At 19.3% G+C, this 17,657-nt stretch overlaps 3 protein-coding genes across 3 annotated transcripts; all 3 read right to left on the minus strand.

Annotated features, from left to right (window-relative positions):
- Window positions 1-651: 651 nt before the first annotated feature.
- Window positions 652-2,171, minus strand: SRAE_X000197500 (5-phosphohydroxy-L-lysine phospho-lyase; the record flags this gene model as incomplete). Its single annotated transcript, XM_024654995.1, has 4 exons — window positions 652-905; window positions 957-1,169; window positions 1,230-1,877; window positions 1,916-2,171. The coding sequence occupies 4 exons, from the start codon at window positions 2,169-2,171 to the stop codon at window positions 652-654; spliced, it is 1,371 nt and encodes a 456-aa protein (XP_024499444.1).
- Window positions 2,172-4,751: 2,580 nt separating this feature from the next.
- On the minus strand, window positions 4,752-8,176 carry SRAE_X000197600 (von Willebrand factor, type A domain and Copine domain-containing protein; the record flags this gene model as incomplete). Its single annotated transcript, XM_024655006.1, has 3 exons — window positions 4,752-5,084; window positions 5,125-7,621; window positions 7,674-8,176. The coding sequence occupies 3 exons, from the start codon at window positions 8,174-8,176 to the stop codon at window positions 4,752-4,754; spliced, it is 3,333 nt and encodes a 1,110-aa protein (XP_024499445.1).
- Window positions 8,177-15,399: 7,223 nt separating this feature from the next.
- On the minus strand, window positions 15,400-17,405 carry SRAE_X000197650 (7TM GPCR, serpentine receptor class t (Srt) family-containing protein; the record flags this gene model as incomplete). Its single annotated transcript, XM_024655017.1, has 3 exons — window positions 15,400-15,478; window positions 15,744-16,674; window positions 17,375-17,405. Coding segments are annotated over 3 exons (1,041 nt in total), but the record flags the coding sequence as incomplete, so codon positions are not given.
- Between the last annotated feature and the right edge of the window lie 252 nt (window positions 17,406-17,657).

Genomic DNA, 17,657 nt, shown 5'->3' on the forward strand with positions numbered 1-17,657 from the left:
AATTGTTATCTAAGTAATATTATTACTAGTCTTATTCGTACTATCATCTTGAAAAGATTTTTTAATTATAAGAAATAAGATTGATCTAAGTAGGTATATGTCTAATAGTAATAATATGAATTGTATAAATCTTTAAAAATCATTAAATTACAATATATAACGTTTTTTAAATAAAAAATTTATAAATTTTCAACATTATTAATACATTTCTATTAATCATTAAATAAATTTTTGTTTGAAATAATGTTATTTCTCTTTTCCTATACAATTATTTTTTTTTTATTTTAAAAATAAACAAAAATTTAATACTATATTTTACAATAAAAAAAAAGTATTTTTGTGTAAATAGTAATTATTTAAAAAATATTATGCTTTTAATGGTATCTAATAACATCAATATCAAATAATATAATTGTTGTATTATATATTATTCTACCGTTTTTTTTTTAAAATCACTTATATATTTGCATACAATAATTTTATAAATTTATTATTATTATTATTAATTCATTTTATTTTATTGATAAATAAAATTATAACTTTTAAAATATGATTAAATTATTTTAAAAAATAAATAATTAAAATAAAGAAAATTTTTATTTATTTAATATTTAAAAAAATTAAACTAAAATATATATATATATAAATGATTTAATAACCTAATGAAATTAATGCACTATGAATAGCTTCAATAACTTCATTTAAATTATTTTCATTAAAAGAAAGTGGTGGTTTAAATTTAAGAATATTTGTATAAGGACCATCAGCATTTAAAAGTATTTGATATTCTTGCCTTAATTTTAATATTAATGATAAAGCTAATTTAGAATTTGGTTCACGTGTTTTTGGTGATTCAATAATATCAAGTCCCCAAAATTGTCCAATACCTCGAACATCACCAATTACTTGTGGATGTTGATTTTTAAGCCAATTCAATTTATGGTTGAATAACTTACCCATTTTTTCTGTATGTTCTAAAAGATTTTCTTTCTTTATAGTATTCATAACAGCTAATGCAGCACGACATGCTACTGGATTACCTCCATAAGTATTAAAATAACCAACTTTACCACCAAGACAATCAGCAATTTTTTTTGTTGTAACAACAGCTGATACTGGAAAACCATTTCCCATTGGTTTACCCATTGTTACAATATCAGGAATAAATCCTAAAAAATATATTATTGTTAGAAAAAAATGAAAATAAATAATTATATTATTATTATTACCGTCATCATAAAGTTTATGTGCCCAATATTTTTTTCCAACTCTACCAAATCCTGTTTGTACCTCATCAATAATAATAAGACCACCATGATCTTTGATATACTTTGCAACATCTTTAAAATATTCTTCTGGTGGTATTATTTGTCCACCACAACTTTGTAATGCTTCACCAATAAAAGCAGCAACACCATATTCATTTTCTTTATCAAGAATATCTTTAACTTTTTGTGAATATTTTTTTCCTACTTTTTTACATTCTTCCTTATCATTAAGTTTATCATCAGGTAATCTATATTCACCACGATAAATATCTGGTGTAGGTACAACATGAACCCATGATGGTTGATTAATTGTACATCCATGATTAAATTTATATGGTGACATTTCCATTGTTGTTGTAACATGACCATGATATGCATGATCAAGAACAATGATATCACGTTTTTTAGTATAATCTCTAGCTAAACGTAATGCTAAATCATTAGCTTCTGATCCTGAATTACAAAAAAGTACTGTATCAAATTCAGGAAGTGTTTTAAGTAATTCTTCAGCACATTCTGTTAATTTTGGATTAACAAAACGTACATTACATGTTGCGGTAGATAATTGATCTGATATCTCTGATACTACATATGGATGACAATGTCCAACTAGTAAAAAGTGATATGAATTTAAGAAACAAAATTACCGTGTTGAACATTTGAAATACAATCTATAAATTTTGTCCCATTTTCATCATATAAATATTGCATAGAAGCTCTAGAAACAACAAATGGATCATCTTCATAAAAAATTTGGCATTTACTTCCAATAACTTTTTTTCTTTTTTCTAGTAAATTAATTTTTTTAGAAATATTTTCTTCATCTTCTATATTACTATTATTTTTAATATTATTTATAGATGGGACATTAAAATATCCAAGTAATTGATAAACAATATTCATAATAGTATTATCAATAATATTTCGTTTAAAAATGATAAGAATATATTTTTTCTATAACAAAAGTCAATCAAAAGTGATATTTTACTTTTTAAATCAAATAGTATTTCATTTATATATTAATTGATAGGGGTTGGAGTAAGATCCTTAAACAAATTTTTATTAAAAAGGTGGATCCACAAAAAACTTTATACTTAATTTATATATAGATGATACAAATAAAGGTTGACTTCATAAAATCTTAAAATGATATAGATGCTAATATATAAATTTGAAACGCCTATATGCATTTATTTTAACCATTATAAATATTATTAAAAAAATGTTTTATGTTTGAAAAATTTTTCTAAGTATATTAAAAATAAGATAATATATATAAAATTCATCTTTAAAAATATATATAAACAATATTAATAAAATAAAAATATGTTAATGGAAAATTATTTTTTGTTATAACTTTTTTGATTCAATTATAAAGGCAAAAGAAATATAATGAAAAAAAAGATAAATTTTACATAACAAAAAACATACATTTTTATAAATATTTATTTGTAGTATTTTCTTTCACATTACTAGTTGTTTTCTTTACATTATCTTAAAATGACATATCAATGTCTCCATTTTTTTTTTCAATTTTTTACTACAAAATAAATTTATTTGTAATTATAAGTGCATTATCTTTTGTCAATTAAAATATTGTTTTTTATATGTACAAAAATATTATATAAAATGAATTGTATCTTTGAAAATACCTTTTATTTTACAATCATTTTTTATTTTACTACCATTTTCATTTAAAGTTTTTTTATTTTTTTTTACCATTAATTTAAATGTCAAATTATAAAAAAATGTTCTAAAATATTTATAAATTTTTTTTTAAAATCAGTATATAAAAGCATAAATATTATTTAAAAAATTTTTGCCAATGTTTTTTTTTTTTTAAATAAAAGTTAATAAGAAGATATAAGAAAAAAAAAATAAAAACATATTAAGATTAAAAAACATTTTAATATTCAATATCTTCATTCTGTCATGTTTTTCTATATGAAAATTTTAAATATTAATCATTAAATTCTTTCTCACTGTTTTATAAATAATATTCTTTGAAATTATAACATTAAATGTTTATTTTTTTTTATAATATTTTCAAATGTTAAAACAATTTATATTTATTTAACATTTATTCTTTATAAAACAAATTTTTTAATAGAAACCTTTAACCTGTGATATCATTCTTTTATTAAAAAGATAAGAATATTTAGATATGATGTTATAATAAAAAAAAGTATAATTTTTTTTTATTTGAAAAGCATTTATATAATTGAAGGTATTGATAATTTTACATAAAATTTAAGGAAGGAAATAAATTGCAAAAAGTTATATTTTTATTTTAAAATTTAATACTATTAAATGAAAGAATTAAATTGAGAAAACTAATGTTTAATATAAAAATTCACGTATTTCACTATTATTACTTTATCATAATTTTGAAATATTCTTGTAACATTCATTTTTAAAAGTATTTTATTTTAAAATATTTAATTTTAAAATATTTAATCTTTTAATAAAGAGTATATTACTATTAATTTGTTTGTTTATTATATATCTATTTAATAAACATGACATATTCAAAGATAAGACAAGAAAAAAGTTGATGAATGTTAAAAATTTTTGTCTTTGAAAATAATATAACTGTCCAAGAATATATATATATATATGAAACAAACTAATTTGATAATAATAACAAAATATTAAACAATTTCCTTGACAAATCCTGAACTTCATGTGAAACACTTATTAATAGATTCAAAATTTCGTACTTCTTTTAAATGATCATAGATAACAATAAATAATTTATTATTGCATTTAATTTTTTTTACTACTTAATCATTGTCATTCTACAACAGCTTATGACAGGTTTCATTGACATAATAAAAATATAAAACTACAACTAACTGTAAAATGTAAGATAACCTTCAAAATATAATTTTAATCACTACATAAAATATAATATTATTTTGTATTATATGAAATTAATATTTTACTGACAATTGTAGCTGTATCAAAAATGCAAAAAATTTATCTCACAATCATACAATGATATAACCTTTTTATAGTAAACTTATTTTTTATATAAAGGTCTTTTTTTATATAAAATAATTATCATATTTTTTTAAGATACCTTACTATAATTTGTTATCAATTATAATAATAATTATTTTATAATATTATAAAACATTATTAAAAATTAATTTGCATATATATTAATAATCTTTACATTTAAGACGAATAAAATTAAAACATTTTGTGTTTTTATAAAAAAAACTATATTTTTTTATTTATTATTTTAAGTAATAACATAAATTCATGTTTAAAATTAAAATGTGGTACGAGTTTTTTTTTTTGTCAGGCACACGTGATCTGATGATCTCATAAATCGTATATATTAATTTCGATACTATCATTAAAAAAATACAAGTAATAAAAATGTTTAAGTTGTAAAAAAAAATTATATATTTTTTTAATTTAATAATACCAGACATAAAAATCAGGAAAAAAAAATAATTATAATGTCTAGAAATATTATTTCATTTTGTTATTTCTGCGCATTAAACCAGCACGCCTAATATAATTGTATTGATCAGGAATTTCAAGAAGAGAATGAATTGCGAATGATAACTCCCCTTCATTAGTATTTGCTTTTCTCCTAATTATATCATGAAATTCCACAAAATGAAAGTTATCCCATGGTCGTTTTGGTAAGGATTCATCAAATACTTTCATCATTTCCCATGGTCCATCACCTACACCAACAACAATAATGGATAGTGGAAAATTACAAGCTTGAACAATAGCTCTTCTAGTTGCTTTTTCATTTGTAACTTGGCCATCAGCAATAATAACCAATATAAAATACTAAAATTTAAATATAATATTATATATATATTTAACATACCTCTTTATAATATGAACAAATTTCTATTGCCTGATGAATGAGAGGTGCAAAATTTGTTGGTCCACTCAAATTAACGTTAGGTGTTATACGATTATATGCATCTAACACCTCATCAAGATCTTTACACTCTCCTTCATTTTTAATTTTAAAGACACTCCAATCACCTGTTGTAGCATCACCAAAACCATAAACAGGAATACCTTTTCGTGTTGCAAATGGAGCTAATGTTTTTCCCATAATCTTTATAACTTTTTGATAAGGATTTTCAATTCCATATTCAATTGAATGAAGATTTTTTCCATCAAAACTATTTTCACCTTGATATTTATTTGATGCAGTATAATCAATACCAAAGATAAGATTTGTTGATTCAAGACCAGCTTTTTTCATAGCGTCAGATAATTGATCTAAAGAAGTTAATCTTAAAAGCATTTCTTGTGTACTAGTAACACCAAGTGCACTAAGTAAACTACTTTGACTTTTTCTTCTTTTAGCTTCAGATTTTGAAGTTATTGATGAAAGATCATCATTTCTAACATTACGTGAACTTCTAATCTTTGGTGCTTCACCAAAACCAAATTGAATGGGTGATTTTGAATAGTTTCCTCTAGTTAATGTTCCATCAAGTGGAGTTGTTTCTTCTAAAATTTCTTTATTTTCTTGAATTTTGACATCAACATTTACTTTTTCTTTCTTATCTTCTGGAAGTGGTTCATTAATATTATCTGTTACATGTTCAGAAGCTTGACTAAGTTGATCTGGAGGAATTTCAACAGATTGAATTTCAGGAGCATATGTTATAGTATCATCAACTTCATCAATACAAATTTCAATTTTTTCAAAAACATCCTCTGATATACCACCATTTACAACATTATCAGTATTTTCTAATTTATTATTTAATTCATTAGAATTTTTTTCTAACATATCTTCTTCAAGAACAAAATTACTATTAATTGGTTGTTGTTGTTGTGTTTCGACATAATCAATAGCATCTTGAAGATATATATCAGCAGTAGCTTTATTAATTAATTCATCATATTGGGACAAATTTTGTTGGTCTTCGATTAATTTATTATTATCATTAATTATTGGAACCGTTGAATGAATATTAGATGTTAAATGTTGAGGAAGACATTGAATTTCATCTATATCTTTAACCTCTTTTGATGTTGATCCTTTTGTTGCTTCTGTTAAGAAATTTTCAATGATAAGAACAGCATCATTTATACATTCTAATGGTTCATCTTTATAAGAATTATCTATTTGATTATTACTTCTTGTTGGTTGTGCATAATTTTTTAATAAAATATTCTCATCTTTATTAGTTTTAGGTATTTTATTATTGATATCTTCTTTATGTGAAGATATAATTTCAATGCTATCAGTTTTTTTATATATTTTTGTTTTGTTATCATTATTAATGTTACTAATTTCTGGATATTCAACAAAATCATTAATATCTTTAAGTTGATTTATATTTTTACTCTCAATATCTTCAAATATCTTTTGATTTAAATAAACGGTTTCTTGTTTAGGGTACATATTATTATCTTCATAAAGATTAGATTGTTGATTAGAGGTATCAGAAATTTGTTGAGGTTGTATTATGCCAATATTATAATGTTTGCCATGATTACTTTCATCAACAACAATTTGTCTATGCTGCGGTACTTTTGGGGCAATATCTTTTGGTTTTTCATATAAAAATATAGGTGACTCAGGTTTTATAACTTCTTTCAATGCTTCATTAATTTCTGATACATCGTTATTATTTGATAATGGAATATTTTCGCATGTTTTATTAGCTGTAGTTGGATTTTCATAATATTCTTGAAGTAAAATATTTATTTCCTCAACAGCTCTTTCACTTATAGTTTCAAGTTCAGGTTTCAATTCAATAGATGGGTAATCTTCATCACATATAGGTGCACTGTGTCTTTCATTATTATAGTCGTACGAATGATCGATTTTTTCATAACTAATATCACTAAATTCTTTTTTAAACTCATCTTCAGATGGATCAATTTTAACAAAATCATTATCACTATCAGACGATTTTTTATCCTCATTTTCACAAATTTGTTTATCATTTTCTCCATTGTTAATTATATTATTTGATAAAGTATTACATTTGTCGATTGAATTATGTTGATGATAAACAGCATCTTTTATATGTTTTTGTAATTTATGTTTTAAATTTTGAGCATCACGGTCAGTGCCACCTTGGTTAATTACATCTTCCATAGCTTGTTTAATATCTTTATCATAAAGTTCTGTTAATGAATTTGCCAAATCTTTATAATTAGAAAAATCATTTAAAGCAGGAATTGTACCAATATCAGTTTGAAGTTGTTTTGAAAAATTATGATATATTTTATCAGCAAGTTCTTTATATGTTCTTTCTAATGACATACTAGCATCATTTGAAACATCATTTTCAGGATAATTAATATTTGAAAAGTTGATGTTATTTTGTTGCTCCTGTGAATTGGCTCTAAAAATATTAAAAAATTATTATTATATCTGGTAAAATTTAACAATCATACTTTTGTGATAACTGTAAATTTGTTGTATTATTATCAACATTATTTGATTTGTTAGATTCTGTATTTCGTTTTAATTGTTCCATTACATAATCTGAACTAATTTTCTGCTCATCTTCTCTATTAACAATATCGTTCGAACGGTGATTTGCTGAATTGACTGTATGAAGTATTGTTTCAGTTGTATAGTGATCTGAAAGTCTCTTGTTATCTAATATAACAATATTTTTATTGCCATTTAAAAGTAATAAATCTTCATTTTTATTTAAATGCTTATCTATAGCATTCTTTGATTTATCACTACTTTCTACATTATCTTTTTCACTTTTTTCTAATTTATTCCATTCTTTTCTTGCATCAAGAATCCAAAAAAAAAATCCAACAAAAGCAATGGCAATAGTGGCTAGTAATATTCTTGTAAACGGAGCAAATATATAATTACTATTAGATTCATCACATTCTTCCCATTCTTCGGGATCATATCCTAATTCTTCACTATATACCATTTATTTTTCTAAAATTGTTTTTATTCATAAAAAATATCTTGTTTTTTAAATCAAAAAAAAAATTTTTTTCATTATAAAAATGTGTAAATAAAAAAATATTATTCTTTTTTTTTAAAAAGATGTAAAAATCATAAAATAAAAAAAAAATTGAAATTTATATTTAAACTTTATATATCAATTTAATCTTAATAATATATAAAAAGAGTGTTAACAAAACTTATTCTTTAAAATAGATAAAAAAATGTAAATTTTTTAAATTTGAAGGTAAAAAAAAAGTGGAATCTATTAAAATAAGAAGAACTAAATTAAACTACAATCTAATTTAATTTAATAATAAATGTAGGAGTAAATTTTGTTATAATATATAATTAGATTGTGAATAAGTATCTATTTAATAATTTATAATAAAAATATATAATCTGCTAATCGACATATTATTATAAAATACTTTGTGTATTATACCAAGAGGTATATAGAAATATTATGCTTGGTTATCAGTAAATTTCAAATACTCTCACCTATCATATCTCTTTGAATATAACCAAAATATCATTCTAAACAATAAGATCTTTTATCTGTTAGGTTGATTTTAAAATATTATTTTTGAACAGAAACAATAGAAACAGAAATAATATAATGTAAAGCTAATAATTTAATGAAAAATGCCGCATGTCTTTTAGAAATTGATAATATAAAAATTGTTAAACGATTGTATATAGATGTATTTTATTCATAAAAATAAAATAAGTGAAGTTTATGTTACTGCAAAAATGATATAAAATTTTTATGCTTTTGAATTTTATTTATTTTCTTTGCCATTAAAATTTTCTTTAAAAATTATGATAAGATAAATTTTTAAATACTTTTTAAATACCTATATAATTATTATTCATATCTTTCAATCAAATATTTGAACTATTTTTTTACACTATTTGAATATAGGATATATAATTAAATTGTAAGATGTATAAAAAAAACTATACATGAGTATAATTATAAATAATTTTTAATATTTAAAAATTTAAAAAAAAATTTTTATTTTACAATTTTTATAACACTATTTTAAATCAAAATGTTTATCTCCTACACATAATATTTTTTAAATTTTTATCAAATTTAAGTAGAAGAATATATTTAAAAATAATATTCCATTTAAGTAATGACTTTTTTACAATTAAAACTTTTTTCATTTATTTTATTAATAATAATTAAATATTACATTTGAAAAATATTAAACAAGATAATATTATTATTAATTGAATAAACATCATATATATTATGTTAACAGAGAATATTAAATGATAATATATCTTAATTATTTACGTAGTCTGTTAAAAAGTTGTTTACTACCGTTAATTTAAACAACCTGAATAATATATTAAAGTTGCTGAATATTAAAAAGTAAAGTAAAAATTATTATTACATATTCTTAATTTTTTTAAACTATTATTTTTATAAATTTAATTTAAAAAAAAGAAACATTTGATTATACAAATTTTTTTTGTAAAAATTTAAACAATTTAAGATAATAATTTATTTTTTGATTTATATATTTATTTGTTATTTTATATTCAAACTTCTAAAAATCACACAAGTGATTTTTTTATATTAAATAACGTTAATTTAAAATATTTATTTTTAAGTTTAGCATTCTTAACGTTTACAAAGTATAAATTGTAAACTATAATATAACTTTTCAAGATTATTTACATTGAATTTATCATAGATAATTAAAGTATAATCTAAATAATTTTTATATAAAATTATTCAACTTTAAATAACGTAGTAGTTGAATAAATAGTGTATTTATAAAAAATACAAATCAGTTTTGTTTTAATATTTTTATAATAAACAATCTTTTATAAAAACATCAAAAAGTTGTTTTTATTTTTTTTTAAACTAATTTAAAGGAAAATAATATGAATAAATGAAAATAAATTTTTAAATAATTTTTGACAATATTTTTATTTAATAACAAATAAAAAGATAAATTTAATATTTAAAAAGTTTTATACTATCATAAAAAAATAATATTTAACATCAATAAATGTGTAAAAATGAAGTTTTAATATACTTGATAGGATGAAAAAATGATAGAAAAAAAATATATCAATTTGATTTACTTGCTTATATTACTTAAATCGCATATTACTAAAGTAAAATATTAATCTTAACATTATCGTACTGTGATATTTTAATAATTCTCAGTTCTATTTAAACTTCTGAAAATTGAGTGTAATAAAGAATATAATTTTATAAAATATTTTAAATTCTTTTGAAAATATCTAAAAAATTTTGATATTTACAAATGAAAAAATTATTTATGTCAAAAACTTAAAGAAGATAAAAAAAAACCATTAATAAAAAAATAAATATTTAAACATTATGATTAGTAAATTTTTAATTAAAGGGAAAGTGTTGAAAAATAACTAAATACTAATTTTTAAATATATAATTAAAATTTCAAACATTATTTTTTTTGTATTAATTTTTTCTTTGTTATTCTTTCTTCTTTTTATTTTATGTTATTTAGAAGTCAATTGTAATAGATGTTTTTTAAAAAAAAATTTGTTATAATTTTTGAGGTCTTTAGAAAAATATTTCAAACGATTATTGTTGATGAAATAACTTTTCTAATTTAAGTAAAATTCAAATATTTATTTTTAAAATATATATTTAAAAATATTATTTACAACATAAGTAAAATAATCTTTTTGTAAAATTTGTAATGTTCTATAGGTTTAAAGAACAATAAAAATCAACATTTTAAGATCTAGTAAACAAAAAAAAATATGTTCTCAACTTTTTATATATTCCTTATTATTTGATATTTCCAATACAATAAAAATTGTTATAAAAGAAATTGATGATGATAGTAAAAGCTTAAAGTTATAAGGTTCAACGTCATACAATAAAAATTAAAATTAAAAAACAGAAATTGTTTGTGGTTAATTCTGTGTAAAACATATTAATGTTATTTTAATAAAAAACTTTAAAAGAATTTTTGAAAAGTTTTACTAATTTTATAATTAAAAAGTTAACATGTATCAATGTTAATTTAAAATAATTTAAAAATGATAAAACAAATTAATTTAACTAAAAATAAAAGTATAAAGTTTAGTTAAAAAAATATCTGTTTATTTTTTTATCTAGAATATATTTTAAATTAAGAAAAAGTCGTAGAAATAATATATCATTTAAAATTAATATTACAATTGAATTTATATTTTATTTAAAGTGTACTAATAATTTATTTGACATAAAAGTAAGAAAAAAACAAATATTTTTTGAATTAGTTGTAAATTTGATATGAAAAGATAAATGTAACGCAAATATTGTTATAGAAATATAATATCACAGATATTAAAAAAATTAAATACAATATAATTTATCATTCATTAAGACATATTTATTATGTATGAATTATACTCTGTTCTTATATATGTATACAAGTATTTTTTTTTTGAATATTTTTTTAACTTTCAAAAGCAATTCAAGAGAAAAGAAGTACTTTTTTTTTTTTTATGTAGTATACTAATAATAGAATATTAATATATTTACATAAATTATTTTCAAATCGCATTATTAAAATACGTTGAAATACTATTTTTAATATTTAATGATTTATAATTGATAATTTTTTGTTTAAAATTCAGTACTCTATAAATTATTATGTCATTAATTAATTATACGTTGAAGGTGTATTATCTTAAGAATATCTGTCATTTATTTGCTTTTTTAAAGAATATAATTTTCATAATTTTATAGAAAAAATATATAAAATTATAAAATTAAATTGAAAAAAATTGTCCTACGCCAGTAACAGTTGTCAGGAGCCATCCAATTAAAGTACTGAAATAACTCACAGCTGAATAAACTTGAAGATAAGACGGGATCCAGTAAATTCAGCAGAAAATGCATTCAGAAGTAAATAATTATTTTAAAGTGATGTTTGCGGCTTTTTTTGTCATATGGTTCTTCATCATCTTGAAATAATTATTTGATTTTTAATGATAAAATGAGTTTATACGAAATAGTAATAGAACAGAAAATTTTTTATCAAGTTTTTAATTTATTGATTTTGACGCTGTTCTTTTTTATGACTCATGATAAATAATTAATCAAAGAACATTTTTTACAAAATTTGTTTGGTATTAACCTTACTTGATGGGTATTTTTAAGTGATAACTAATTTATTACTTCAGGATGATAGCTTTTTTTAACCAAAATAATCATTTCAAAGTGATGAAAGAAAAAAAAGCATCTTAAAGTGATGTAAATGTTTTGAACATAAGTGTAAGACGCTTCAAACTACAATTATGCAAATTTTAAAAGAAAAGTTTTATATTTTACATTAAAATATTCAAGTTTATATTGATGTAAAATAAACATTATTTAAAATATTATATATTATTGAAAGACGTTGTCCTGTTTTAGTACGTAATCATTAATTTTCAAAACATATAAAGCTTTTATTATGATTGCCAAATTAAAAATCATAATAAAACATTTTTAAAAACTTGGTGGTAAAAAAATAGCTATTGAAAAGAATAATTTATTACTTAAACATTTACTTTAAAAAAATGATTCAATATTTTGCAATTATTGTAAATCCAAAAAAATGGTATTTAAAATTTATTAAGGTTTTAATATCACTTAGAATAATAATGAGATTAATTTAATAAATAATAATATAGAATATCATAACACAATTAATATATCACGTTTAATTAAAATTATTTTAATTTATTAAAAGGTAAAAAAAGTTAAGAAACAAATGTAATTTAAGAAAATTTATTAAAGTAAAAATATAGTTTTATAAATTTGTCAAAAAAAACCCTTAAATTGTGATAATTATCTAAAAACAAACAAAGTTATTATAATAATTTAAAAAAAAAAAATATTGGCGATGCGTTTATCGGGAATCGAACCCGAATCGGCCGCTTGGAAGGCGGCCATGCTGACCATTACACCATAAACGCTGATAATAGGACGAATTTCTAGAAAATTTATCATTAAACGTATTTTTTAATTTTTAAATATTCTTGGTTACAAATTAAATTGAGAAAAATATTATTTTTTTCAATTTAGAAATACGTTAATTAAAAAAGTAAAAAAAAGTTATAATTAATAAATAATTTATTGAATTTAATACATTTATCTTAAATTTGTTTTTGTATTTTCAAAATTTTTTAAAGTTTTCTTCTGCATTATAAGCTTATATCTACTAATATTAATTACTTTTAATTGTTTACATTTAAAGCCACCAATGGCCTATTCCAAAATTTTGAAACCTAAAGAAGATACTTCAGATATCATAAATTACCTCAAATTGGTCTTTTTATAACCGACAGTTTTATCTGAAGCATTAGCTAAATCTTTTTTATTTTCGTTTGTTTGTTATCTATATGTTTTTTTTAACCTATATCAAAAAAGCATATAAACAATTTTTTAATAAATGGTCAACTTTTTTGATTTAACCAGTAAATAATTTTTATTCGTGTGTACAGAATACTGAACCGTTTTTTTAAAATGTTCAAAAAGTATTTTCTATATCTATCTAAATTCTTTTTATTAATTTTTATTTAATTTAACGATAACGGCTATTTCTAAAAATAATTATAAAAGTAATATAAAAAATTGCTTTATTAAAAATATTGAATTCTGTTTATTGTGAATTGTGATTCAAAAAAAGCATGTGAAGTGTTTTTGAGAAGGTACTTTTATTAATAAAAATATTTTTAAATTAAAAGTGCTTTAAATATTATAATTAATATTGTAATTTCTTAAAATTACTATTCATATTTTAATCTATTACAACATGAAATAAGAATGCAATATTACGGAAGAAAGTTGTTATTCGTTTAACTGCAAAGAGAAAGCCCAAAAATTCAGAAACCAAAGTGAAATTTTGAGAAGGTATTGTGATAAATTGATTAAAAAAGATGATAACTTACTATTTTTTATTTATTATAATTTTTATATCACTGAAAAAATCAAAATGATTCAAACAAATTACTTGACATCATTTTATCAGCACTAGTTATTTAATAATGTAACCTAAAGATACTGCGTATATAAAATGTCTCATTTTATATTGGACAGAATAATACTTTTAATAAATGTTAACATCCCGCAATTTTAAAATTTTATAAAATATATATTCGTACTAGTAATTTTATAAAGAGCATTTTAAAATATATATGGTATTTTTATTAAAATATAAATTTAAAAACTATTTCTTAATTTTATTTTTTTTACTTTTTTTTTAATTTAAAGATATATTTTTAAAATTGGATTATTTTTTATTCAAAATTACGATAAAATAGTGTGTATTTATTTTTAGTTTACAAATTGTCTTATATACATCAATAGTGAATATACTAAAAGTTATAATGATTGACGAAAAAATTATATTTTAATACAAATAATTAACTTAGTTCATTTTTATCATTATCTATTTTTTAGATTTAGTAAAATAATTTATTATTTAAGTTTGAAATTTCTATGTTATAATAATTTATATCACAACCTAATATAAATTACCATATTGTTGTTTTAAAAAGATGCTTTATTAAATTTAAAAAATTAAATTTATTTACCATTGAAGAACTTTTTATTTGTTTATTACATTTTATTTTTGTAATATTATTTTATAAAAATAAAAATGTTTGCCTTAAATATAATAATAAGTTTATTTTTATTTATTAATTTTTATTTTTTTTACTTTAACACATTAATTTATCATGTTTGATAAACATATTTTTAAAATTTCTACCTTAAACCTATTATTATCTGTAATGCACAGGTATTAGAAATAGTAGAAAAAAAGTATATAAATGTAAAAAATTAGAATAGTAGTAATTATTCCCTGAAAAATGATTTGTTAAAACACAACATGTTTTTTTACTCATTCTATCTCATATCATTTTTTGCCGTTAATATTATATTAATAAAAACTAATTGAATTATTTATGTTTTATATTGTCTAATTTGATGGAAGGATGATTTTGTTTATCATTTTCTCACGTGATAATTCTATCCGTGGCAAAATTGTCAAGATATCCTACTCACTTTTTTTATCTATGTGTTATCATAAAACTAAAAAGTTAAAGATTTTAAATATTCAATCAAATATTTCTAAAGAATAGTGTAAAAATTTTTTAAATTTTTAATGTGTTTATCTGAAAAAAAAAAGTAATTCAACGTAAAATGTTAACAATCTAAGAATTAAACTTTAATTTTATTTTTACAATAGTTAGAAAAAAAATTTTACCATTAAAAGTTATTTTACATGAAACACTATAAAAAACATTAAAATAATTAATTAAATTTTACCTATAATTTTTAATTCGATTAAAATATTTTTTAATATTGTTAATAATTTTAATGATATTATATGAAGTATAATATTATTGTTAATAAATTTTTAAAAATTATTAGTTTGTACTATACTATAAATAAAAAATGTTGATGTATATTTCTTTTTAAAATAACGTTATAATAAATGTATTTTATTAATATAATTTTAATAAAAGAAATTATAAAAAAAATCAAAAAGTATTACAATTTTGTTACGTGAGTTACAGTCTTAATCTTAGATACTTTTTCCAAAATATTACTCTTTTTCTTTTTTATTACTTTAAAAAAATATTCTTTGATAGAATAATTAAAAAATAAATATATTACTCCACTGCTTCCATGACAAAAAAGATATGAAAATTGTGTTAAAAAAACTATAAATTCTGGAACATTTAAATATTGTATACTAATATATAAAAGTGCTGTAAAATATGTTATAAAACAAATTGATAATACTTGAAATTTAACTTTTTTTAATAATTTTGATGTATTTTTATCCATTCCATATGATTTTGTTTTAAAATAAAGTTTGATTATATAAATAATATTCAATATAATTAAAATAATTAAAAAATATAAATTATTTATAATTAATGCTGGTCCAGCTAGTTGATTATAATCTATTGTATTATTATGAGATAAATAATCTACAAATGGATCAAAAAAAAATACATGATGTTTAATACTTAAAATTGATGATGAGTTAAAGAAAAAAAAAAATACCATATAAGTTATTGGTATTAGAAGCCAAAAATATGTTTTGTTTCCATCAAACAAAAATGCATGAACACGTTGATTAAAAGCATCAATTAATCTATTAATTACTAATGTCATTGCTGTACAGCAACTACCTGCCCATAATGTTATTGTAGATGCACCAATAAAAAGATGAATTTTTGGAGCTAAACAATAACTTATTTTTAATATTGAAAATATTGAACAACATAATCCATAAATCAAAGCCAAAATATCAATAAAGCACAAAAAAAGAATAATTTTGTAACAACTATATAAAATTAATTTTTTTTTTATAATAACATAAACGCATGGTATATAAAATAGTAGGAGTATAGTTGATAAAATACAATGAATATATTCTATGTAAGAAATGTTTTCTTTTAGTAAATTAGCTGCATCTTCAATATCACTTTTGTCACATAAATAGTATTCATCATATAAGTGTGGAAATATATTAGGATTAAACATTTTTTTTAAATTTTGACTTTAAAAAAATTTAATTTTATATATAGTAAATAATTAAATAACTATTTTTATTATAATAACTTTTTAAATATATAGCTATTTTAAAAAAAAATTTTAATACTTAAATAATTAATATATACCTCCTATAAAAACATTTTTTTTGATGTAATTATTTGTTTAATTATAATATTTAATTGCTTATTATATAATTAATTTAAATTACGTATAATTACTAATTAAAAAAATTTTTTTTTTATTTTTGCTTTTAAACATGATGGATTTTAATAATTATACATTAATATTTATAATATAACAAATTCAAAAAAAAAAAACAAAATATTAATAAATATATACAATTTTATTATACTAGATGGTTAAGTATATATTTTAAGATAATTTTTGAATTTTTATATTTATTCTAATAAATCATATTCTAATTTTTTTTCTATTTATAGTTTGCCTATTTAACATTATCATATTTTTCTTGTAAGTTAATTTTATTTGATTTTTTTTTATTTTTATTTAAACTTTAGTAACTAAGAAAAAATTGAGAAATTTTTCTAATAAAGATAGTATCCACTATTATTGCCAGTTATCTCTGGAGAATTATATAACATTAAAAAATATTTACACTAATATGACCAAATAAATATATATAATATGTATTTTAACATTAATAAAAATGATTGAAATAAAGTTACTTTTTTATTAAATTAACTAAATAAAATGATATTTATTACATTTTAAGTAAGATTGTAATTACAAATGTTTTAATAATTATAAATAAAATCAATTAATTTAATTTATCTTAACTTAAAATTTGTTTATTATATGTTACAATCAGTGAATGCTAAAAAGTTGTATAGTTAATGGTACCAACATAATAAAAACTTTTATAAAAAAATTATATTTTAAA

The sequence above is a fragment of the Strongyloides ratti genome, scaffold srae_chrx_scaffold0000003 (assembly GCF_001040885.1).
Source record: "Strongyloides ratti genome assembly S_ratti_ED321, scaffold srae_chrx_scaffold0000003".
Taxonomy (NCBI): domain Eukaryota; kingdom Metazoa; phylum Nematoda; class Chromadorea; order Rhabditida; family Strongyloididae; genus Strongyloides; species Strongyloides ratti.